The sequence below is a fragment of the Mchenga conophoros genome, linkage group LG16 (genome assembly GCF_057382185.1).
Source record: "Mchenga conophoros isolate Kocher_MC1m ecotype Shallow Benthic linkage group LG16, M_conophoros_male_GT1.1, whole genome shotgun sequence".
Classification (NCBI taxonomy): Eukaryota; Metazoa; Chordata; class Actinopteri; order Cichliformes; family Cichlidae; genus Mchenga; species Mchenga conophoros.
In genome coordinates, this window is record NC_140541.1 from 23,542,727 (window position 1) to 23,562,086 (window position 19,360).

Below are 19,360 nucleotides of genomic sequence, written 5' to 3' on the forward strand. Positions count from 1 at the left end.
AATGATCATAAAAAATGAAAAAAGACACAAAATCACTGTGTTTATATTTTATTCACATATGTTACATTTTGCATTAAATGTCCCAAGTCACACTTTCTGGTCAAACTCAGAAAGTTTGAGTCAGCACCTACAGTAATGTACTGTATTCTCTCCCCATTCATACAGGAAAACACACAAAAGCTTTCAGTTACAATTTACACCCATCGTTGGCTATTTGGTTGCGGTCATTAACGAAGTGGGTACAACAAAAATAAGAGAGACAGGAAAAAACACAAAAAGCAGCATGCATGAATTCAAGAGGAAGTTTTTCAAGTGTCGACTTGTTCCTTAGAGATTCTGCGATGCAGCACAATGTGACCCAGCATTTCAAAACCAAACATCAGGGATATCAGCTGTGTGCTCATCACTGAAAGTAAGCATTAAAAAAAGGGGGTCCTATTATGCCTTTTCTCTTTTTCTGTCATTTACAAATAAACTGGGTCATTGATGTGCTGGATGCTGATAACAACTAATTCCTTTAAGCTGCTCAGTTCACAACAGTTTTCCCCAACTCCTGTGCCGAACTGCAGTTTTGAACGTGAGATGAGGAGGCGGAGCTTGCAAGCACTAGGTTTTGGTTTTTGGGACGCCAGGCAAAGGGCAGCCAATCAGAAGAAAGTGAGCTTTTAGGTTGACAGAGGTTTGAAGAGACATTTTAAAGAAGAAGAAGAAGAAATGATAATAAATAAGGGGCTTTTTATGTTCTTGTGAACTGTGAAGAAGCAAAGTTTCTCTAATGAAGTCTCATTTAAAATCATGGAGCTGGAAATAAGCATAATAGGCCCCCTTAATCTTGCAGGCACGGCTGGATGAAACTTCTCTTCCAGGAAAAAAAAAAAAAAAAGATGATAATCGCTAAGACACTTAAATAATGGTGGCTTAAAGGATGTCATGCACAGTGTACAACAGATACTCAAGTCTGATAGTCTTGCAATGTTGGAATGCAACTATAAACCACAACTACATGATGCATGATGTATAACAGATAGTTGTTAATAATAATAATAATAATAATAAATGTTCTGTACTGCAGTTTATGACCTGGCAATCAGAAGCGTAAAGGGAAAGCCTTTTTCTGATGGCACAGACAGACGAGTGACAAGTACTGCAGTCTCCTCACAGAAGCAACACAACTCCCACAGAGTTTCATACCTCGAGAGAACACTGACAGAACTCATGTAGCATTTTTGCTCTTGCATGACGCTCAGGACACCAGATGTGCAGTGAGATCTCTTTGCCTTCCCTCAATGTTTAGACTTATATGTTTATATGGGGGTGGTGATGATGAGGCTTAAGACAGCTGAGTGTCTTAAAGGTGGAGTTTTGAGTTAAACAGTGTGAAAAGGCCAACGCTATGAAAAGTGTAGTGGGTGTAACTTGGTGACCGCACACCTCCTCAACCATTAAACTGAGTTTGAGTCAAATTTCCCAGCCATCTACGGTAAACCCAAAACACAACCTTAGGAAAAAAACAAAAACAAATTCTTCAAAGTTAAAATTAATTACTTGAACAATGAGCAGCAGCATTTATTTAAATATCTAAAACGTATTTCAGCAAAAACAAAAAAGAACAAAAAAAATTCCTGAGGATGGATTGCAACTAGACCCATAAAAGAAAGAGTCTTTGCTTGTTAGCAAAATAAACTCTAGTGTGTTGATGGGTGGACTTGTCCTGCCTCCTATCACATGTCAGCAGACAATGAGTGCACACTGCAGTAACATCGCTATACTTACCAGGAGCTTGAAACTCATGCCAGCACAGCAGAGCACATTTTGATAAATAATAGGGATATGCGTTTACATCAGAAATGGTGGTAAAGTAATCAAACTTTGCAGGGACAATCGGCAATTGATTTTTGTTTTGTTTTTTTAAACCAAATAAACTGGAGCGACTTTAAAAGCCTGACCCAAACCAATTCGGTTTGTGGGCAAATTTGTGCTTTTTTTTTTATATCCCCCCCACCTTTTTTTCTTTTTTTACTTTTTTACTTTAATCTCACCAAATTCTGTTTTTCCCTGTAGAAAAACCACACAATAAATCACTTGAACACACACACGTGTTAAATCTTTAGGCATGACTGTACACCAAACTTCACATAAACCAAGGCTGTAGCAGAAATAGCCCTCGCTGGATGTTTGTGTTTATCACAGCAAGAGTTTCCAAATATTTTGATCAAGGCAGACACATAAGCCAGAAGGAAAAAAAATCCCTAAAAAAAACAAAACTAAAAAAAAATCTTCTCCATCATGGGATGTGGTTTTTCAGTGGACTTTGGAAGATCTTAGAGTCCATTATAATGAGGCCCCCAACGCTTGTTGATGTGATCAAAGGTGTGTGAAACCCACTGTTGCTCCAACACTCGATACCGCTCCTCACATAAGTAGAGAGGCTTGCCACGACTGGAAACATCCCAGAGGGGGGAAAACAGGAGTGAGGTAAAAAAAGGGGGGGAACTACATTTAAATTCATACTAGAATCACACCAAGTGTTATAAGTGTACTTAAAGAGTTGCTCTAAAGACTCTATGCTATCTATTAACAAAAAAGTGTGACTGGGTGTTACGCGTCTTACCGTAAATCCCGATCTTCCTCTCCGTGTGCATCAAGGTAAACAGAGCCCCACAGACAGAAACGATGTCCACGGATGATGATGATGACTGAAGCATTTATCAGTAGAAAGATGCCTGTCGCAGCGCCACAATGTTGGGAGTGCTACAAAGTGACAAGTGTGGGGGGGAAAAAAAGGTTTGCTAAAAGCTGACGACTTCAACAAGCAGCTATGTCAATTCTGCATGCTGAGCCTCACAGAGAATGCTTTGAAGATGATAAAAATGGAACTATAGTGGGAAAACTCACCAAAACGCATTCACAGATGCCCTGCTGCTTGCAGCACACGCCTTTGAGACAGACGAAAGCGCCGCAAACAAGGCAGAGCGCGGGGTCTTTTGGCACCTTTTTGCAGGCAGAGCAGGCCTTTCTGTGATAGTACTGGAAGATGATATTGTAGTTGTCAGGCAGCTGCAGGAGACGGGGCGCTGCCCACTGAGGATCGTGGACCAGCAAGGTCTGAGGAGGAGAAGACAGACACCCAGCAATGAACTGATTTTATCTCCTTATTACACTTTGACCCAAAGGAGGAGGCCACAAGACACGTGGTCAGCTAGACACATGTGAGAGGTACAACAAAGGCTAAAACTAAACTTTAAATACAGGAATCAGATCTGGCACATTAAGTTAAATTAAAATCCAAGTATTTCTTATAGAATATGTGAGTATTTTTTGATTGTCATTTTAAGAAACCTTTACTTGCTTTGCTCGACTGCACGCTGTTAAAAATGAGAAGTTCATAAACATACCAGTGACTCGGCAGCATGTATCTGAGAGAGCCCTTTGACCTCAGCGCCCCACTGCGTCACCAAGTCAAAGGTGTTGACTGGCCACTCCAGACACGAGGCACTTTGCACGGTGTTGGCAGGCTGAGGGGCGGAGGGTAAAAGCCCTAAACATACAGCCAAGGATGCAAACTCCTCTTCCTCCTGTAAGAAGCCAAACCGCTTTGCAGTCAGTTAGTCTGAAAAGGCAGTTTTAACATTTAGGATGACATTTATGATGAATCATACCAAGCAGCCGGTTAGGTTGTCTCCATACAGGTGATGCTGCAAAAGGCAGGAGAGGCGCAGGAAGGGCAGGCAGAACTGCTGCAGGCTGAACTCGATAGACTGCGGGGACCACACACTGGAGCTCAGCTGGAGAGGGAAACAGCAGTAACACCTGATCAATAATCAGCCTACAGCTCGCTGATAATACAGTGATGTATATCTCCCCTAGAGAGATCAGTAGAGATATTAAACACAGTCTCCCACGGTAATGGGCAATTTATTGTTAAAGGGAAAACGAAAGAGGCAGAGAGGAGAAAGAGTGTAATCCTGAAGGCAGTCATGCTCTAAGCAGTCATTTTAGTGCCTCACCATTGTTGCTTCTTCAGAGTTCACCTTGTAGACACTCTTGTCCTTCGAGAGCTCACTGATAACATGACTGAGCAGTGCTTCAAAAGACTTATCAGAATTTGCAGCGCTCTGTGGAAGAAAATAAAAATGCAGACAAACATTAAAAAGGCCAAAACTCTCCGTTTAATCGGACACATAAACTTCTTGGAGGATCAACAGATATAAGCTTTCATCTACTGGTGAACATTAACACAAATCTTCCTGCTGTTTTGATATTATTATGTCTCTCTCCGTGTTCGCCGGTGTCTTGTCTCCACAAACTTAAACCTATAAGAACCTATTAGATGTTAATATCTATTGTACCATTCAGTACAAAACATCTGAAAACGTTTGATGAATTCAAGGAAAAGCTAAAAACAGGTGTTGGATCTTTAAGAGTCTCCAGGAGCTGGCCTAAACTGTTTTCCACACAGTGAGTAAATCAGGCTGGGAAGTTGTCCTTTCTCATGTGAACCAAGGAAGAGTTGGTAGCTTGAATCAAACTGACTCTGATGACTGGAAATGCTCAATTAGATTTACACAAGAACTATAGTCACAGAGGCAAATCTGGACATCACAGAGAGGCTGTCAGGTTAAACACTGTTTAATGACTGTATTGGAAACTTGTGTGATCATTTCTAAGAAAGTGAAGAGCTCAAATACGTTAAAAGAAAAAACAAAACAAACCAAAACCCCTCCATCCATCTGTTCTGCTTATCCAATTCAGGGTTATGCTGGGATTGGAGGCTATCCCAGCTATGATGGGACGAGAGGCATAGTACATCCTGAGCATGTGTCCAATCTAACACAGAGACAGACCATGCTCTCTGGTTTGCTACCAGACCACCGTGTTGGACATTTAAAAAACTGTTTTAAATTAGAAATGGCTACTATTAAACCAGCATATTTCTCAATATAAAAAAAACAAAATCCCTCTATATAATTCTAGCAAATTCTCCACAGTCCTTCTGTTGTGCATACAATGTGCTGCACTATAGAATATAATGGCTAACACAGAATAATTCTTTAATATAACATCTGATAAGCAGTAGAGACATTACTGAATGTGTGTTCTGATAAAAATTCAACCGGTTTGGCTCGTATGTTATACAGAGCAAAAGCTGCGAGCATTTATCAAGCTGAAGGTGGCGGAATATAAAACAGCCACCTTATCTCGTCTGCTGTCCTTTGTCATAGATTTATAGTGGAGGAATTTCAAGTCTACCGATTTCCTTCCTTAAGGCTGTGATATTTCTGCATCTTTTAAAAAAATAAAAAATAAATTCAATTTAATTACAATAGCGTAGATGCTGTTCTTGTTGTAGATTTAAAAATGGAAGCCCGTGAATGCCCTCGCTCCACTGCTCGTGACTGTGTAGGGGGAAGATACAAATCCATACTTCCATTATGGATGACAACACCCCAAAGAGGAGGGTTTCGGCTATTCGTCTTTTGACATTCAAACCAGCCACTCACTAACACAATGGTAATAGACTGAAGACAGATTGCCAATTAATGCAGCACTCTCCAGCAACACTGCTTTTCCAGATAATGAAGATCGATACTGTCGATTGTGGAATGCACATAATTGAAACTGCAGGGCCTAAAACAGCTGAACAGCGACTCACGCGCAATGATTTACAGTGCTGGAAGCTGGTGCTCGCAAACAATCAAGATTCTAGTCGTTCAACAAGTAGGAGATGTCATTTGGACCCAATGATAGTGTTAAGCCTCGGAAAACCACAAAACAGTGACAACAGTTTCAGCAGCACTTTAAGGTTTGTGAAGTCATTAGTGCTCGTCATTATCTATATGGTACGACCATCTATTTGTGGCCTAAAGTCTGACATAATGACTGCTGATTCACCGACTAGAGAGGAGGAGGCAAACTGCACGAGAGGCAAAGGAGAAAGGGGGAAAAAAACCAAAGCAAATAAAGAAATTCAAGTAAAAGGCCAAAAATAAACACAATGCCATAGAATAAATATCAATACAAAATAAGAAATGGGCAGTGTACTGCATCACTAGCAGAAAGGTCACAAACTCAAGTAGTTCTGTCTCCCCCTGCAGCCACCACTCTGTGCGAAGGAGAGGGGGGAACAGAAAAGTACGACGACACTAATGCGATTTCATTTTTACCTTCTTGAGTGCTCCAGATGTGCTCCAGGCCTGCCTTTCCTCTGAGCTGAACTTTGTTGACAGTGCAGCCAGAGCCTGAGTGAACTGCAGGTTGTACAACATCTTCACCACGCAGGTAAAGTGCTCTACAAAAAGAAAAAAGAAAAAAGGACAAAAGGTGACACATTGTGCCACTTTGAATTCATGAAGATCTTCTCTCGTCAAACACGCTCGCTGGAGGAGGACGGCTGTTATTCACAGGGGCATTGTGTTGCAAAGTAATTAGCAGAGTGTTTCAGCTGGAAAATGTAGCCTGAAAGGTATTTAACTTGGTGACTGAAAAGAGCAACAAAGAGTGCAATTTGTTTTCTGCAGAAAAAAGGGGTTGCTGACAGCTTCTGTCCTGGTCACTGTAACTAGTGTCACTACACACAATTATGCATAGAATTTTAAAAACTGGGCTTTTCCCATTATAGGAATCACATGCAGAGGACCTCTCGGAGACAGAAAATGTCTTGCTCCTTCCATTTCCCATAAAGGAATCCACCTGAAAATGCATGTGCATGTTAATTCACGAGCATCTCTCACCACTCTAAAATAAAATGTATATTCTCCATCTTCCAGAACACTGTAATAATCAGTATATATCTTCAGTTCGCAGTGGTGTGCCATGTGCTACTAAGCAGCACCATCTTGAGACTAATATGGCAATCCTTAAAACAAAAATATATCTAACAGACATCCAATTAATTAAAATGCAGCCATTTCCACTTATGAGCTAACCCTTCTGTTAAATCTGCCTTGTTCATGTTCCAGAACTCACTAATGATTCTTCCACTTAGGTCTCTAAGGTGGCTCTGCACAGTTTAGAAGTAAGATGGGGCAGATGCAGAAATGAAGGGCACCACAAAGGAGGTGAGAGCACCCCCATAGTCTGGGTCACGTCTTCCCGATCCCCCCCACACACAGCCAAAGCAGCAACAGCAACCGAGATAAGACATGCAAAATGCTTCTCATTTTCTCCTCAGCCTGGATTACGACTGATAATGGGGCTTCCCTTGTGGTGCATCCACTGAGAAAGCCCCTGCTGCCTTGTAGTGCCATGATGCAGAGAGAGTTACTGTACCTTTACGCAGAGGCTGGGGCATCGTTAACACAAAGATAATCAGGAGCGACGGGACGTCTCGAAACAGCATGGGTACCTCAGGCCTCTCTTCATCAAAGGAACTGCAAAAAGCAAAAAGCAAAAAAAAAAAAAAAAAAAAAAAAAGCTTAAGTTTAACCTCAAGTCAAATATCTGGGAAACCCTGGAAAGCACATACTGGACAAAGCACAAGTATCCCTTCATCAAATTAAAAAGGAATATGCAAACGGCTTAGCTGTAGCAGTTCTGCATGCATCTTTCAGACATATACAATAATAAAACCTGTCACTTCTTGTTGATTGACATTTGTGTATAGCTACCTGAATATACAGGACAGCTGGACTCTTTTTCAAACACTTTAAATGATAAAGCAGATGTCAGAATTGTTGGTTTTACAATTAGAAGTGGAGATGAGCTTGATTTGTGCTTACGGAGGTTTCTAAGCTTCGACAGTGAAATAGATTTCAAGACCAACCTGTGGCAGAAATATCATGCAAATTTTAGACCTTCTCTGCCTGTAAACATCCTGCCATATTTTAATAAAGTAATAAGGAACATCTCTGTGTAATGTCTATGTCTGACTTGCAAAAAGCCATCTATATAAGCAGGTAGATAAGGGAAGCAATGTTATTTATTGAATATGTGGAAAGGACTTTAAAAGGCATGAGAACAAAGGTCCTGCTGTGTAAATGTGCTGAATTAATACAAGGCTTGAAAAGGCGTTCCTTGTATCTTTAATGCAACCTTAGTTACATATTCAATTTGTGTGCCATGACATCTCCATTTAAATATCTTTTGTTCTGTTGACAATTTAGCGAGGTCCCCATCTCCGCTCTACCCTTGAAAGGCCTTGAGGGTTTTGCACTAGAGGAACTGCACTTAAAGAATAATACCTTCCATTACCAAACCACTCGCCAGTTAATTCCTTTGTGCACTTGAAGAAAGCCTTAGAAAAGAGAGCTTTCAACCTTCCGTCCCTTCGAACAAATTTTACTGGAATACTCTCGTTTCTATCATAAACAATAAGGTGAGAGAAATGTTTTGCATCTATGTAGAAACATCTCTCTCTGCCCTATTTAACCAGACTATATCGGGTTTACTGCCTAAGGGTGTCAATGACACTGCTCCTCCCAAAACCCTAACAAAGTATTTTTAAACGGCAAATGGATCCACTGAGAGTGCTGTATGGCTGCGAGCACTTAACAGTAACAGGTGTAAAAGCTGTCTTACAACACTAACAGGGAAGAAAGGTTGCAAAGACTTGTACTGTATTGTTTAATGTTTGCAAGCACTTAAATTAATGTCTTTTTTTACAGCATGCAAGAAAATTCATATTTTTAAGATGTTCAAATGTAAAGTAGTCCTCAAGGCAGAGAAAGACGTGCGCGAATGAGTGCAAAGCTAGGTGGAGAGCTGAAAAGCGAGGCGCGCTGCTCGTGTGATGGCGTTGTTTCTCAGTACAGTGAATTCGAAAGGGTCGTTTCGCTCTCTGTGGAGTGCCCGGTAATTTGCTAGATGTACCAATTATTGGTATCTATGGAAACCAAGCATGGTCCCTTTTCTGTTTTTAGCACCTCTTTGTGTGGAGGAAAAGCGGCTGGGGGCAGGAGGAAATGGTGGTGTTTAGAGAGAGGACAAAGTGGCACTCTGATTGCATGTTTATGTCGATGGGTGGGGGCAGAGCTGTGTGAGAACCAGTAAAGCCTAGAAGGTATGAGCAACATATGAAAAGATTTATAGATTTCCCATTAGCAGAGGTACTTAAGGCTTTACGCCACTCACTCTGCCTCTTTAATTTGTACAATCTGAGTCAACTTCGTCCAGGGGTTGTAGGCTGAATCGATGCTGTACAGGCGCATGTGCATGGCCAACACGTGAAACAGCTGATCTGAAAGAGGCAAAGACAAAACACACTATTATTATGAGGTTCATCTCTGTGTCTATTGTCATGGCAGCGTTTAACGTAGATCAAACGATGAAAGCACTTGACTCGGGCTGACTGTAGGCTAATGCTCGGCTCAGATAAAACCAGGCCAGGCCAGATGGACTCACTCTATTTCGATAGCCTTGAGCAAACTCTTCAGTCGGGCTGCACCTGTTCGATGTGAAACTAATGGAACATGAAGACAGACCTCCTGTGCACACAGTTTTGCATGTTTATACGCATGCTTTAATAGCAGGACACCTCAGAGCCTCAACTGTCTTTGTCTGGACTCCTTTCGAGTGCCAAAATGTATGCCGAGACACAAAAAGCAGGGAAATGTCCGACTATTTAGAATTTAGTTATAATGTTTCAAAGTGGAGTACTGGCACAAATTAATCAGGCTTTCTTAAATCTAACTTCAACCTCAAAATTAAATGATGCTAGTTCCAATAAACCACCAAGTTTTATATAGTCTGACTGTGAGGTACAGACATATATGCAACATATTTCTGTTTAACATTTCTAATGACCAACATGAATCTTGTTGGATTCTGGCTGACAATGAATTATCACGCTGTAATGCAGCAAAGTGCTTCAAATAATCACCACTGCAAATTTGACTTTTGTGCGTGCCACCTATACTTGGAGCAACACTGCCCCCCACAGGTAAAAAACAGGCACAGCATAAAAAAGTCTTTCAGTCCTCAATTGAAAACCATTTGTCTTCACTAGAGCCCATTTCCTCTCATCCCTCACCACCACTCACCTCTTACCAGGAATTAACCCGGCAGAGGAAAGAAATGGAGGAGAGATGTCGCTAATGACGATTGTTGTTTCTTATGCTAGATCACAGAAATTAAAATCCCATATACTAATGTAATTAAAACTGCGGTGCTCCATCAGTTAATTGCTGTACTCTTTAAGTCTTCTTGTCTCTCAATCCTAACCCTTTATTCAATCTGATCAACCCTACTCCCCACCTTCATTTTGATTTCCCCCGTTTTCCGTGAATGATAATTAGTACTGACTTTTGGCTTTAAAGCCAGAGTACCCAGAGAGAACCGGGATGCTGAAATGGATAAGCAGTTAAGGAGATGGGCAGACGGATGGACAGTCGGTAAACCCTTAGAACCAAAGCCGGAAACCAAAGCAGCTAAAATCCAGTCAGACATGAGATTTATTAAACCATAACCACATTTTGAAAAAGATCTTTAAAACCGTCAGCAGAGACTTTCACTGAGGGAATACTGCTGCATACTCACATCTCACTGCACAGTGGTCTTCATGTAAAAAAAAAAAAGAAAAAAAAAAATCACATCAGCCACACACAATCAAAGAACACAAATATCACCGCTGACACTCACCATGTACTAGAAGACCAACAACTGAGGTCAACACGAGTCGCCTTTAATGTCGCTGCACAGTAGGAGCCATGTAGTCCCCAAGATTAATTCAAATGTTTGCAGTTTAATAAACCCAGAACTGATGCCACTTTTAAGCCTGGACTTTTCAGATTTGATTTAGCTCATCTCAGGGGAATTGAAGAGCTCTTGCTTGTGTGGTCAATCGTATCCTCGTCATTTGAAAAGACCAAACCCCTACTGGGAAACAAGCTTAGGAAAACCCCCATGGGCTCTCACAGTTAGCAGACGTCGGCTGTTTTCCCTTTAAATCCATTTCCCTAAGAAGAATGAGCACTAATGTACTGCAACTGAGTAAATTTGGCTGTCAGCATGGCTACATGGTTAATGTAGCTCAAAAATGGCAAACCTCTGGAGTGAAATCTCTTTTCAGCCACTCAGGGATGACAGGCCATTTCACTGCAGCCGCCGCAACTTTGACAGAACAATTAAACAAATGGAGAATGGCGTGTAGGCTACACGACAACCTTAACTCTCTCCAGACTCACCATTCACACTTCCTATTGCAATAATCCATCCTTTATTCGTTTTTATTTTACAACTGATTACATCTGAGATTAATTTATCTTCTAAGAACTGATAATTCAATGCAATGTTCTGCTTTTCCTTTGAGATTCAGCTAAGATCACAGTTTTCCTCCTGCCCTAGACAGATGCCCTTGTCAGCTGTGACACAATCAACCAAGTCAGCACTTGACCCATTTGTCAGCTTCATTTACCCCGACTGCTGCAACTGCTCACCTGGGACACCATCTATCCTTTCCTGCCATTTCTAATCGACCCTTTGTTGTTGGGTTGTTTTTTTCCCCCCTCAGCAATAGAAGTCAAATCCAAGAATGGGTTTGACTGCAAGTCAGACAATTTATTACATACCAGCTGATGGAGAACAGGATACATCCACCTGTAGTAACACATGTCACTCTAACTGATATTAAACCTAAAAACACATTTCAGAATCTGTTATTGCGCCACCAAAGATTTACATTTTATTCTTTTCCTGCACCAACTTTGTCTTACACTGTAAACACGACATATGAGACAATTTTCCAAAAACTACATTAAACTCATCAACTGATTTTCGTTAGAGGGGGTTTAAAAGAAAAGAAAAAAAGCAAAATGTGTAAAAATAACTGCATTCCTAAACAGTTAATACAACACTTTTCTGAAACTCATTAAGTTAAAGGATTTCTAGTCTGCTTCAACAACTGTTTGATATGATATTGTAGTTTGTATCATGGTTTCTGTGTCAGTTTCAGAAATAAAAGTATACGTGATCATTACTGAGGAAAATGAACTGTTAACATAGACATATAGGCTAAATCTGATAATAAAAACGTGATGAAGCATTAAACTACACAAAAAAAATTATGTATACTGTTCCTTGGAATACAGCCATTATCGTTTGTTGAATTGGCCTTGGTTCACCCAGGAGTAGTCTGCTTTCAGTGATAGGGGGTTTTTGCTATCCAGTGTGTGTAATAAAAAAATCCCCTTACCTGAGAACTTTTGGTTAGACTGTGGTTTTAACTTTCATGTCATGCTTTCGAGGAGATTCAACCAGCCTGGGGACCATTTTTGAACATTTTTGGAGCCTCAGATCTAACAGAAATACTTGTTTGTTGTGACCCATGTCATTTTGGCTTCATTCTATCCTTTTAATTGATTTGTTTTTGAACTTTTTTGATGTTGTGGCCCTTTTTTTCTGAGAAAACATTTTGTTATAAACACACGTCTTGCTGTATGTTTGACAGGAGACACAGATTGTTAATATTAAAATAAATCAAGATTATTTTTTTTGAATTGTTCATTTGAATTTCGTTAAATTGTAATTCTTTTAACATTTAAAAGAGGCAGTAGTATCAAGCCACAAGTGTCACACATGGTATGGAATATAGGATCCAATACAACGAGTCGAAAATTAATAAAAATATAAAAATAAGAGCAAGTGAGAGAGAAGCTACTCACTGAGACATGAGCGTTTGGCAGCTGCACTGGCTCCTCCAGAACACAAGTTTCCTCCTCGATGCACAAGTTCCAACTCCAGGTTTGTCCTGAGGTGACAGAGACATGAGCATTAGCAGACAGGAGGTACACATATTAGACAATTCAGCTGGTACACACGTGAAACACACTAGACATGCACAAAAATACATATACATCTCCCTTGCACATATTCAGGTGAAAGTCTAAGATTCAAAATCTCCTTTTAAACAGAGACTGAACCAAGTTGGCAGCAGACACAAAGGTACTATACTGTATACATATACCAGAGCTAAAGCAGATTTCTTCAGTGTTAAGACTCAATTAAACATTATAAAAAGCACCATTTACAAGTTTTCATCAATACGATAGAAGAGGTTTCCAGGCTCGTCTACACAGCTGGCTCTGTTCTTCGAGCAGCAGCATCAACAGCATCATAGCTTACATGGATCATCCATTTAAGAATATTTTACTTTTGACCTAGCAAACTTATTTCACGTAAAATGCATGTTTATTAATAGGTGTTAATACTGCCCAATTGTATAAACTGAGACATTTGCCACTTAAGAAGAAAAAAAAAAAAGCCAACTTCCTTACAGGACAACAGCAGAGAGCACGGTTGTCTGTGAGGGAAGGTGTGTGTGTGTATTGGCATAAATGGCTGAGGATCAACATATTCAGCTTTTGGTTACATGGCCTGGCTCTTTTACCAATTTGATTAGGAAGATGAAGGATGCTGCCTAGTCACGCCATTTGCTATTTAATGCGCCTGTTTTGCAGCAGCAATTCCATATCAAATAAGTGACAGCTTTCCAAGACTGATTTTGCACAAGCTAAACCATTAGCATAAAAGCCTTTCCGAATACAGTTCGTGCATAATCCCCAATACGGATTTCTCATGCATATCGACACATTTTTCCTTCTGAATTTTAATTCATGCTATTTCACACAGAGAACTAGAACACTGAAAAAAATAGGTAAAAAGTACATTGATGGTAAAAACAGATAGGCATCGCTAAAATAAGACTGATCTGGGCCTGTTTTTAGCCTATCACTGGCCATTTCTTCCTGTGGGCCAATGAGGAGGGGGGCAAATCCTCGGGTTTCCTGGGAGAAAAAGCAATTTCACTTAGATAATGCAGCCACGGTGAAGCTCCATCTGGCTTTTGCTGATAAGAGCACCCCTGTGACAGAGGAATTTTCCACTCCTCAGGCAATTTGCGCTGTTCATTGAACTTCAGAGAGCCAACAGGCACCCAGACACACTCAAGGGATCATTCCGTTCAGGGCGGAGGGCTGAGGGAACCACAGCATTGGGTGGGCAAAAGGCCTCGGTGGTTACGCTTCAAAAAGGGCAAAGTTTTTGGAATGGGAGTGGGGTGGAGTCAGAGACCCCAAGGTGAACTGGAGGGCAGTCATTTCTCTTACCTGTGACCAGTCTGCTGAGAACATACAAAAAACCCAGAGAAAGGACTGTGTAATTTTGACTTTTCAGCCATTCCAGTATATTTTGTGGCTAACGATTGATGCAATTAATACTGCACACTGCTAGTTAATCCCAAGACAAGCAGAAAAGAGATGTGATTTGGCGAGCTTGCCATAACTTGGTGAGAAGAAACACCTGAAAGATGCATTCAGAGTGTGTAATCACTGTATCCTCAATCAGACATAATCAGTAGGAAGGGAGTAAGAGTGAGTATTATTTTATTGCAGACTATCGTGACAAAGCTGCTTATACTGGTTTGGAAAACACTTTTAAGACCAACAATGAGAAGCACAAAGAGAAACAACTCAAGAAACTATGCATTTCGGTCCAGAATTTTTGCTGTACAACTTATAAACTCCAGTACTGAATTTCAGTATCAGTTATTCAGAAGCCTTTCAGGAGTAAAAAACTAGAGAAGACTTTGTTCACACTAAAGAGAGGATTCTACTGTCTGTTTGCATGAAGGATCATTGCTATTCAAGTTGAAGATCTGACATTAACCGACAAAAGAAAGAGCAGAAAGGTATCTAAAGCGCTGCAGCCAACAGTCAGCGGTGTGTTCAAGTGTGTAAAACTGTGTGAGTTTGTGGAGAAAGAGGAGCTCCATGAAGGAATGCAGTGAATCAAAAAGAATCCATAAAGGCTAGAAGGACACCAAATATACCTTTAAAAAAAAAAAAAATGTATTCAGGGTGCCAAGTATTCCTCTATACAGGGAAAAACTGCTCAGCGATTGAAGGACTGAGTTCTCACAAAGCTCCTTATACTCAAGTTCAATCTGCCATAAGGTAAAAGGTCTGTTTGATGTAGACAAAATGGTTCAGAAGAATTCTGTTTATTAATGTCACACAGAACAAAAACGTAACAAGACACAATCACAGTCACTTGTAAACTGAATACTCTCATGCAGCATCCTTTAAGACTGGAAAGCAGGTTAAAGAGACTACTAGTTCACAAACAACAGAAGTTAAGCTAATGCTTCTGATCTGAATGAAAGTGGGCTGTATCATTTTCCACAAGAAAGCAACTAGTTTAACAGATTATCATCTTATCCCTTCCACAGCTCCAAGCCCCTATTTCCCCTAATTTCTGAATTTATTAATCACATTTGACCTTTCCCTGTATTTTTGCTCGGAACGTTTCCAAAAATGGAGGTTTTTCCAATGCACAGTCACATAGGAGTTATTAATGTTAAAATCCTGGAAAATAAGTAGTGTTAAATTTTAAATCCCACTATAACTTGGTTCTTACCTTGCCACTGAATACATGAAGAGGAAATCATTGTCAGGGGAGCCAGGGTTCCTGCCATAGTCCATGTACTTCTTCTGGGTGGTGTTCTTGATGTCTTTGATTACTAACTCCATCTCTTTACTCAAATTAGACTCCGTCTGGAGATTAAGACCAAAAACAACAATAAATTAAGTCAAAGTACCGATTAACCTAAGGCAGTGGTTACAAACTCATTTTGCATCATGGGCCACATACAGCCCACTTTGATCTCAAGTGGGCTGGACTAGTGAAACTACAGGATAAATGGGACAAATGCATTGCAAAGATTCAAAGAAAATGTCCTTTTGCTTGCATTTAATTATTTATTTTTTTGGTAATAACAAATTGGGCAGATATTTCAAGTCTATTTGTGGTAATCTGAAAGCTGAAAATGTCTGGTGCACAGGTCACGTGCAAACAAAAAGTTGAAAAAGACAATAAAACACTGGCATTTGAGAAATTTTTAGAGTTGGCATCAATCTAGCTTAAGCAAAAAAAAAAAAGAAAAGGAGAGAACAGTCTCTATGAAAAAGAACCGCCCTGTTTCAATCTCCATCAACGCTACAAACTAAAGTACTGTTTTCAGTCATTAATATCACTGCCAATGTGGCCACTAGCTAAATGCAGAGTACAGATTTAAAGACATGCTGTCTGGGTTAATCATCAAACTTACTGGGAACAGGCCAGGTTTCTCCTGAAGTTCTTCCACCTCTTTTACGAGCACAGACGTCTTCTTGTTTGTGGGTGTGTGCCAGGTACCGGCTTCAGTGCCCCTCCCAGGGCGACAGGGGAGGACACTATTGGCAAACTGTCGACACAGCGGGCATGTAAACTCGCCCTTGTCAACAGAGAAACCCTGGAGGACCTGGTCATTCTGGGAGTGGAGAAAAAAAACAAAACAAAAAAATCATCAAATGTGACCTACAGTATAGAATCTAAACTCAATAGTTAAGAGCATTTTCAGCTGAAAGGTCTAAACATATAAGGCTCTAGCTCCAAACATCATCATATAATTTTAATTTCCAATTAAACATTAAAAAAAAAAAAAAATCTGACAAATAGGAAACAGAGACTCTTGATATTTAAACATGAGTAATGGTCTGAATGATTAACCAACTGACATAGTTGACCAATAAAGCAATAAAGCAAACAATTATTCCATGAGGTCAGGCTTATCCTCACCCTCAGAGACTCCATGTAGGACTTATGGCAATCTATATGCAAAGTGTGTCCACAGGTCTGGACATAGACGCCACCATCCCAACCTATTGACACTGACTGCAGACAGGAACTCTGCAGAAATCATAAGAGAAAAAAAAAAAACATCCATTAGAGTATGCAAATACATCTTCAGGCTCCTGTCTTTCAGGAAAATGTATTTTATTTTAAGGTGCTGAGAAGTTTAACAAACTGAATAAAACAAATGTAAATAAGTTCGTGTTACTTATGAAGCAAATGGTCATCTTTGGATTTATTATATTCAATACTCAGAGTGATCACTGTTTAGAGAATAACACACATAATGTCACAGAGGCCTATAAATAACATTTTAGACTAATTTAAGCTTACAGCTTCAACACCTAAGAACAGGTGTAGATTCTCACTTTAGTGACATACATTTAAAATAGATCTCAGTAAGAGGCTATTTTAAGATTCAAGATAAATCCATATCCACAATAGTGATCTGTGACTTTTTTAATCTTTTGTGTATAGGCATCAGTATTTTCTGTGAATCACGTACATCTTTGAAGAACTGTTGCATGAGTGTGAGCCTGACATCATTAGCCGCGCCGCACGTGTCTGCTGGGTAAACGTGTTCCTCGTCGCTCGTCGGCAGATTTTTAGGCTCCGTGCTTTTGCAGCGGTGCCCGAGCACTGCAACACAGAAACAACCGTCAGCCCCAATGATTTTAAGTTAATATGATGAACATTTTATGAATAAGACATGGCATGTGGGATGAGATGTTCCAGTGAGAAAAGTTGCACTCTGTGGCAGTGGGCAGACATTATCCAGGCTGCTAACTAGGATTATTCACAATAATTTGTCAATTATTTTTCAAACCAATAAATTATTATTTAGACTTTTACACTTAAGACTTAGATTTCTAAAAATATATTAAAATTAAGCAGAAATACAGATTTTTTTTTCAACTTAAAGTTTGATGGTGTCCAGTCACTGAAGACAGTAATGATATAGGTGATCCACTGATGGTCACTGACAGCAAATTTTGTTTCAAGGTCAGAAGCTTCATGTTGGAAGATGAAATTGCTGGCAAATGAATTACCTGAAGAGGCTTGGAGGAGAACTACTAGGCCAGTGGGTCGGTCCTCAGTGGAAGGTCCACTCTGGCCACAGATGACGCAGTCATAAAGGATCTCGGACTCCATCACTTCAGATGCTCCTAAGTCCATGGCTGCTTCAGTGTCAGGGGATTCTGCCACAATAAAGACAAAAAGACAAACATTTCATGCAAAATTTTATGTAACAGTGTTGAAAAAAGTATATTGATTAAAAAAAAAATATAAATACACAAATTGCAAAATCCTATGTCATCTTGTTCTCAACCATATTCACAAGAGTTTCAGAAAACTTACTCTGACCTTGAGGCCTGCTCACTGAGATTTGAACTATGTTGCCTCCTTCTCGAGCTATCACATACACAAACTTAGGTGTCCACGCCGTCCACTTGTCCATCGGAGCGACGACAATACTCCATCAGCCTTTTATGGCTGAAGTGTAAAAACTTTATTCCTATCCAAATAAACTATCACAGTAAAAAAATATAAACGAAAAAAAGTATGCTGGTTTTAAATAATTTAAAAAAAGAAGACATGTTTGACCATGTCAGTGCCTTTGTCACGGGTCAGTTGGTTGTATCCCTTCCACAGATCCAAAGCGTGATCTATCAGAGCAAACTTCACAAGATAAAGTAGTACCACTATCTAGTAGTGTCTCTAAACCTCATTTTGTAAGGGAAAACAAGGCCAAATGCTTGGAGTGGCCTGGACAATTTGACTACACCCTCCAGAGGAGAAGTACCTCTTGATTTTTTAAGAGGCCTGACATACCTTCTGGTTTTCATCTCTGTGGAAAAGGATTCACACTACAGCAGGATAATGAACTCAAACACATAAAGGCTTCACAAAAACTACTTGAAAACCAAAGAAGACCGAGAAGTGCTGCTGACTATCACAGACTATCCTTCACAATCTCCCACCTCAGTCTCATTGAACATTTATTTGACACTCAAAGACAAAAAGGTCTGACATACAAAGAAGCTTTCTGGAGTATTATCAGATGACACTGGGATGGCATGCTAGTTTGTGAGTGCTGGAAGGAAAGCAAAAAGTGAAACGCATGATATCACTCTCATTCTGATGTTACTTGTAATGGAAACATCTGTACTGATTTCAATAAAAGCATGTCCCCCAGTGCCCTTCCTGCATACACAGTGGGGTTTTAAAAATACTGGGAACTAAAATGGGATTTGTTTTCTACTACTCCTCACATGTCAGTCTGGCACAGTGCTAGAAATTACTTACTGATGTGAAATTCATTTTAAATGTTAAAAACTGTGTTCAATTTGAGCAATAAACATCGCGGAAATGTCGAGCTGTGTTACAAATTGATTTATTGCTTTTTGGGAAAACATGTTCGCAGGAGAGGTCACCGTGTTCCTGAGGAAATGAAAGTTGTTTGCATTAGATGTCAGTGCTACAGTTGTACCCTCAGGCCATCTGAGTACATAGAGCCATAAACGTACGTGCATGTGTACACACAGACACACACAAAAAGCAAGACAACAAGCACACCAGCAACAGCATGCATTTGTGGCACCCTCCTAAAAATATTGCATGTTAAGGTTGGCGCCTAGTTCTTAGAAAAGGTTAGACTCAAACTATAAAAAAGACCCCAAATCAAAAACCATGACAGCTAAACCACTGCAACATCCATCCATTTCCTCTCCTTATCCAATTTAGGGTTGCGGAAGGG

The 19,360-nt window shown here is 40.1% G+C and overlaps 1 protein-coding gene across 2 annotated transcripts in view; it reads right to left on the reverse strand.

The window, feature by feature from the left end:
• Positions 1 to 32: 32 nt before the first annotated feature.
• ubr3 (ubiquitin protein ligase E3 component n-recognin 3) overlaps positions 33 to 19,360 on the reverse strand; it is a 37,531-nt gene continuing 18,203 nt past the window's right edge. For both annotated transcript variants that reach the window (XM_085248876.1, XM_085248875.1), the window contains 15 exons: positions 17,652 to 17,801; positions 17,108 to 17,241; positions 16,549 to 16,659; positions 16,040 to 16,240; positions 15,349 to 15,485; positions 12,597 to 12,682; positions 9,070 to 9,175; positions 7,270 to 7,370; positions 6,165 to 6,289; positions 4,008 to 4,115; positions 3,660 to 3,785; positions 3,396 to 3,575; positions 2,896 to 3,105; positions 2,612 to 2,751; positions 33 to 2,439 (listed from right to left, as the gene is read on the reverse strand). In XM_085248876.1, coding sequence (XP_085105002.1) covers positions 2,322 to 2,439; positions 2,612 to 2,751; positions 2,896 to 3,105; positions 3,396 to 3,575; positions 3,660 to 3,785; positions 4,008 to 4,115; positions 6,165 to 6,289; positions 7,270 to 7,370; positions 9,070 to 9,175; positions 12,597 to 12,682; positions 15,349 to 15,485; positions 16,040 to 16,240; positions 16,549 to 16,659; positions 17,108 to 17,241; positions 17,652 to 17,801 — 2,033 coding nt within the window. In that variant the 3' untranslated portion in view covers positions 33 to 2,321. The remainder of the gene's footprint in view (positions 2,440 to 2,611; positions 2,752 to 2,895; positions 3,106 to 3,395; positions 3,576 to 3,659; positions 3,786 to 4,007; positions 4,116 to 6,164; positions 6,290 to 7,269; positions 7,371 to 9,069; positions 9,176 to 12,596; positions 12,683 to 15,348; positions 15,486 to 16,039; positions 16,241 to 16,548; positions 16,660 to 17,107; positions 17,242 to 17,651; positions 17,802 to 19,360) is intronic.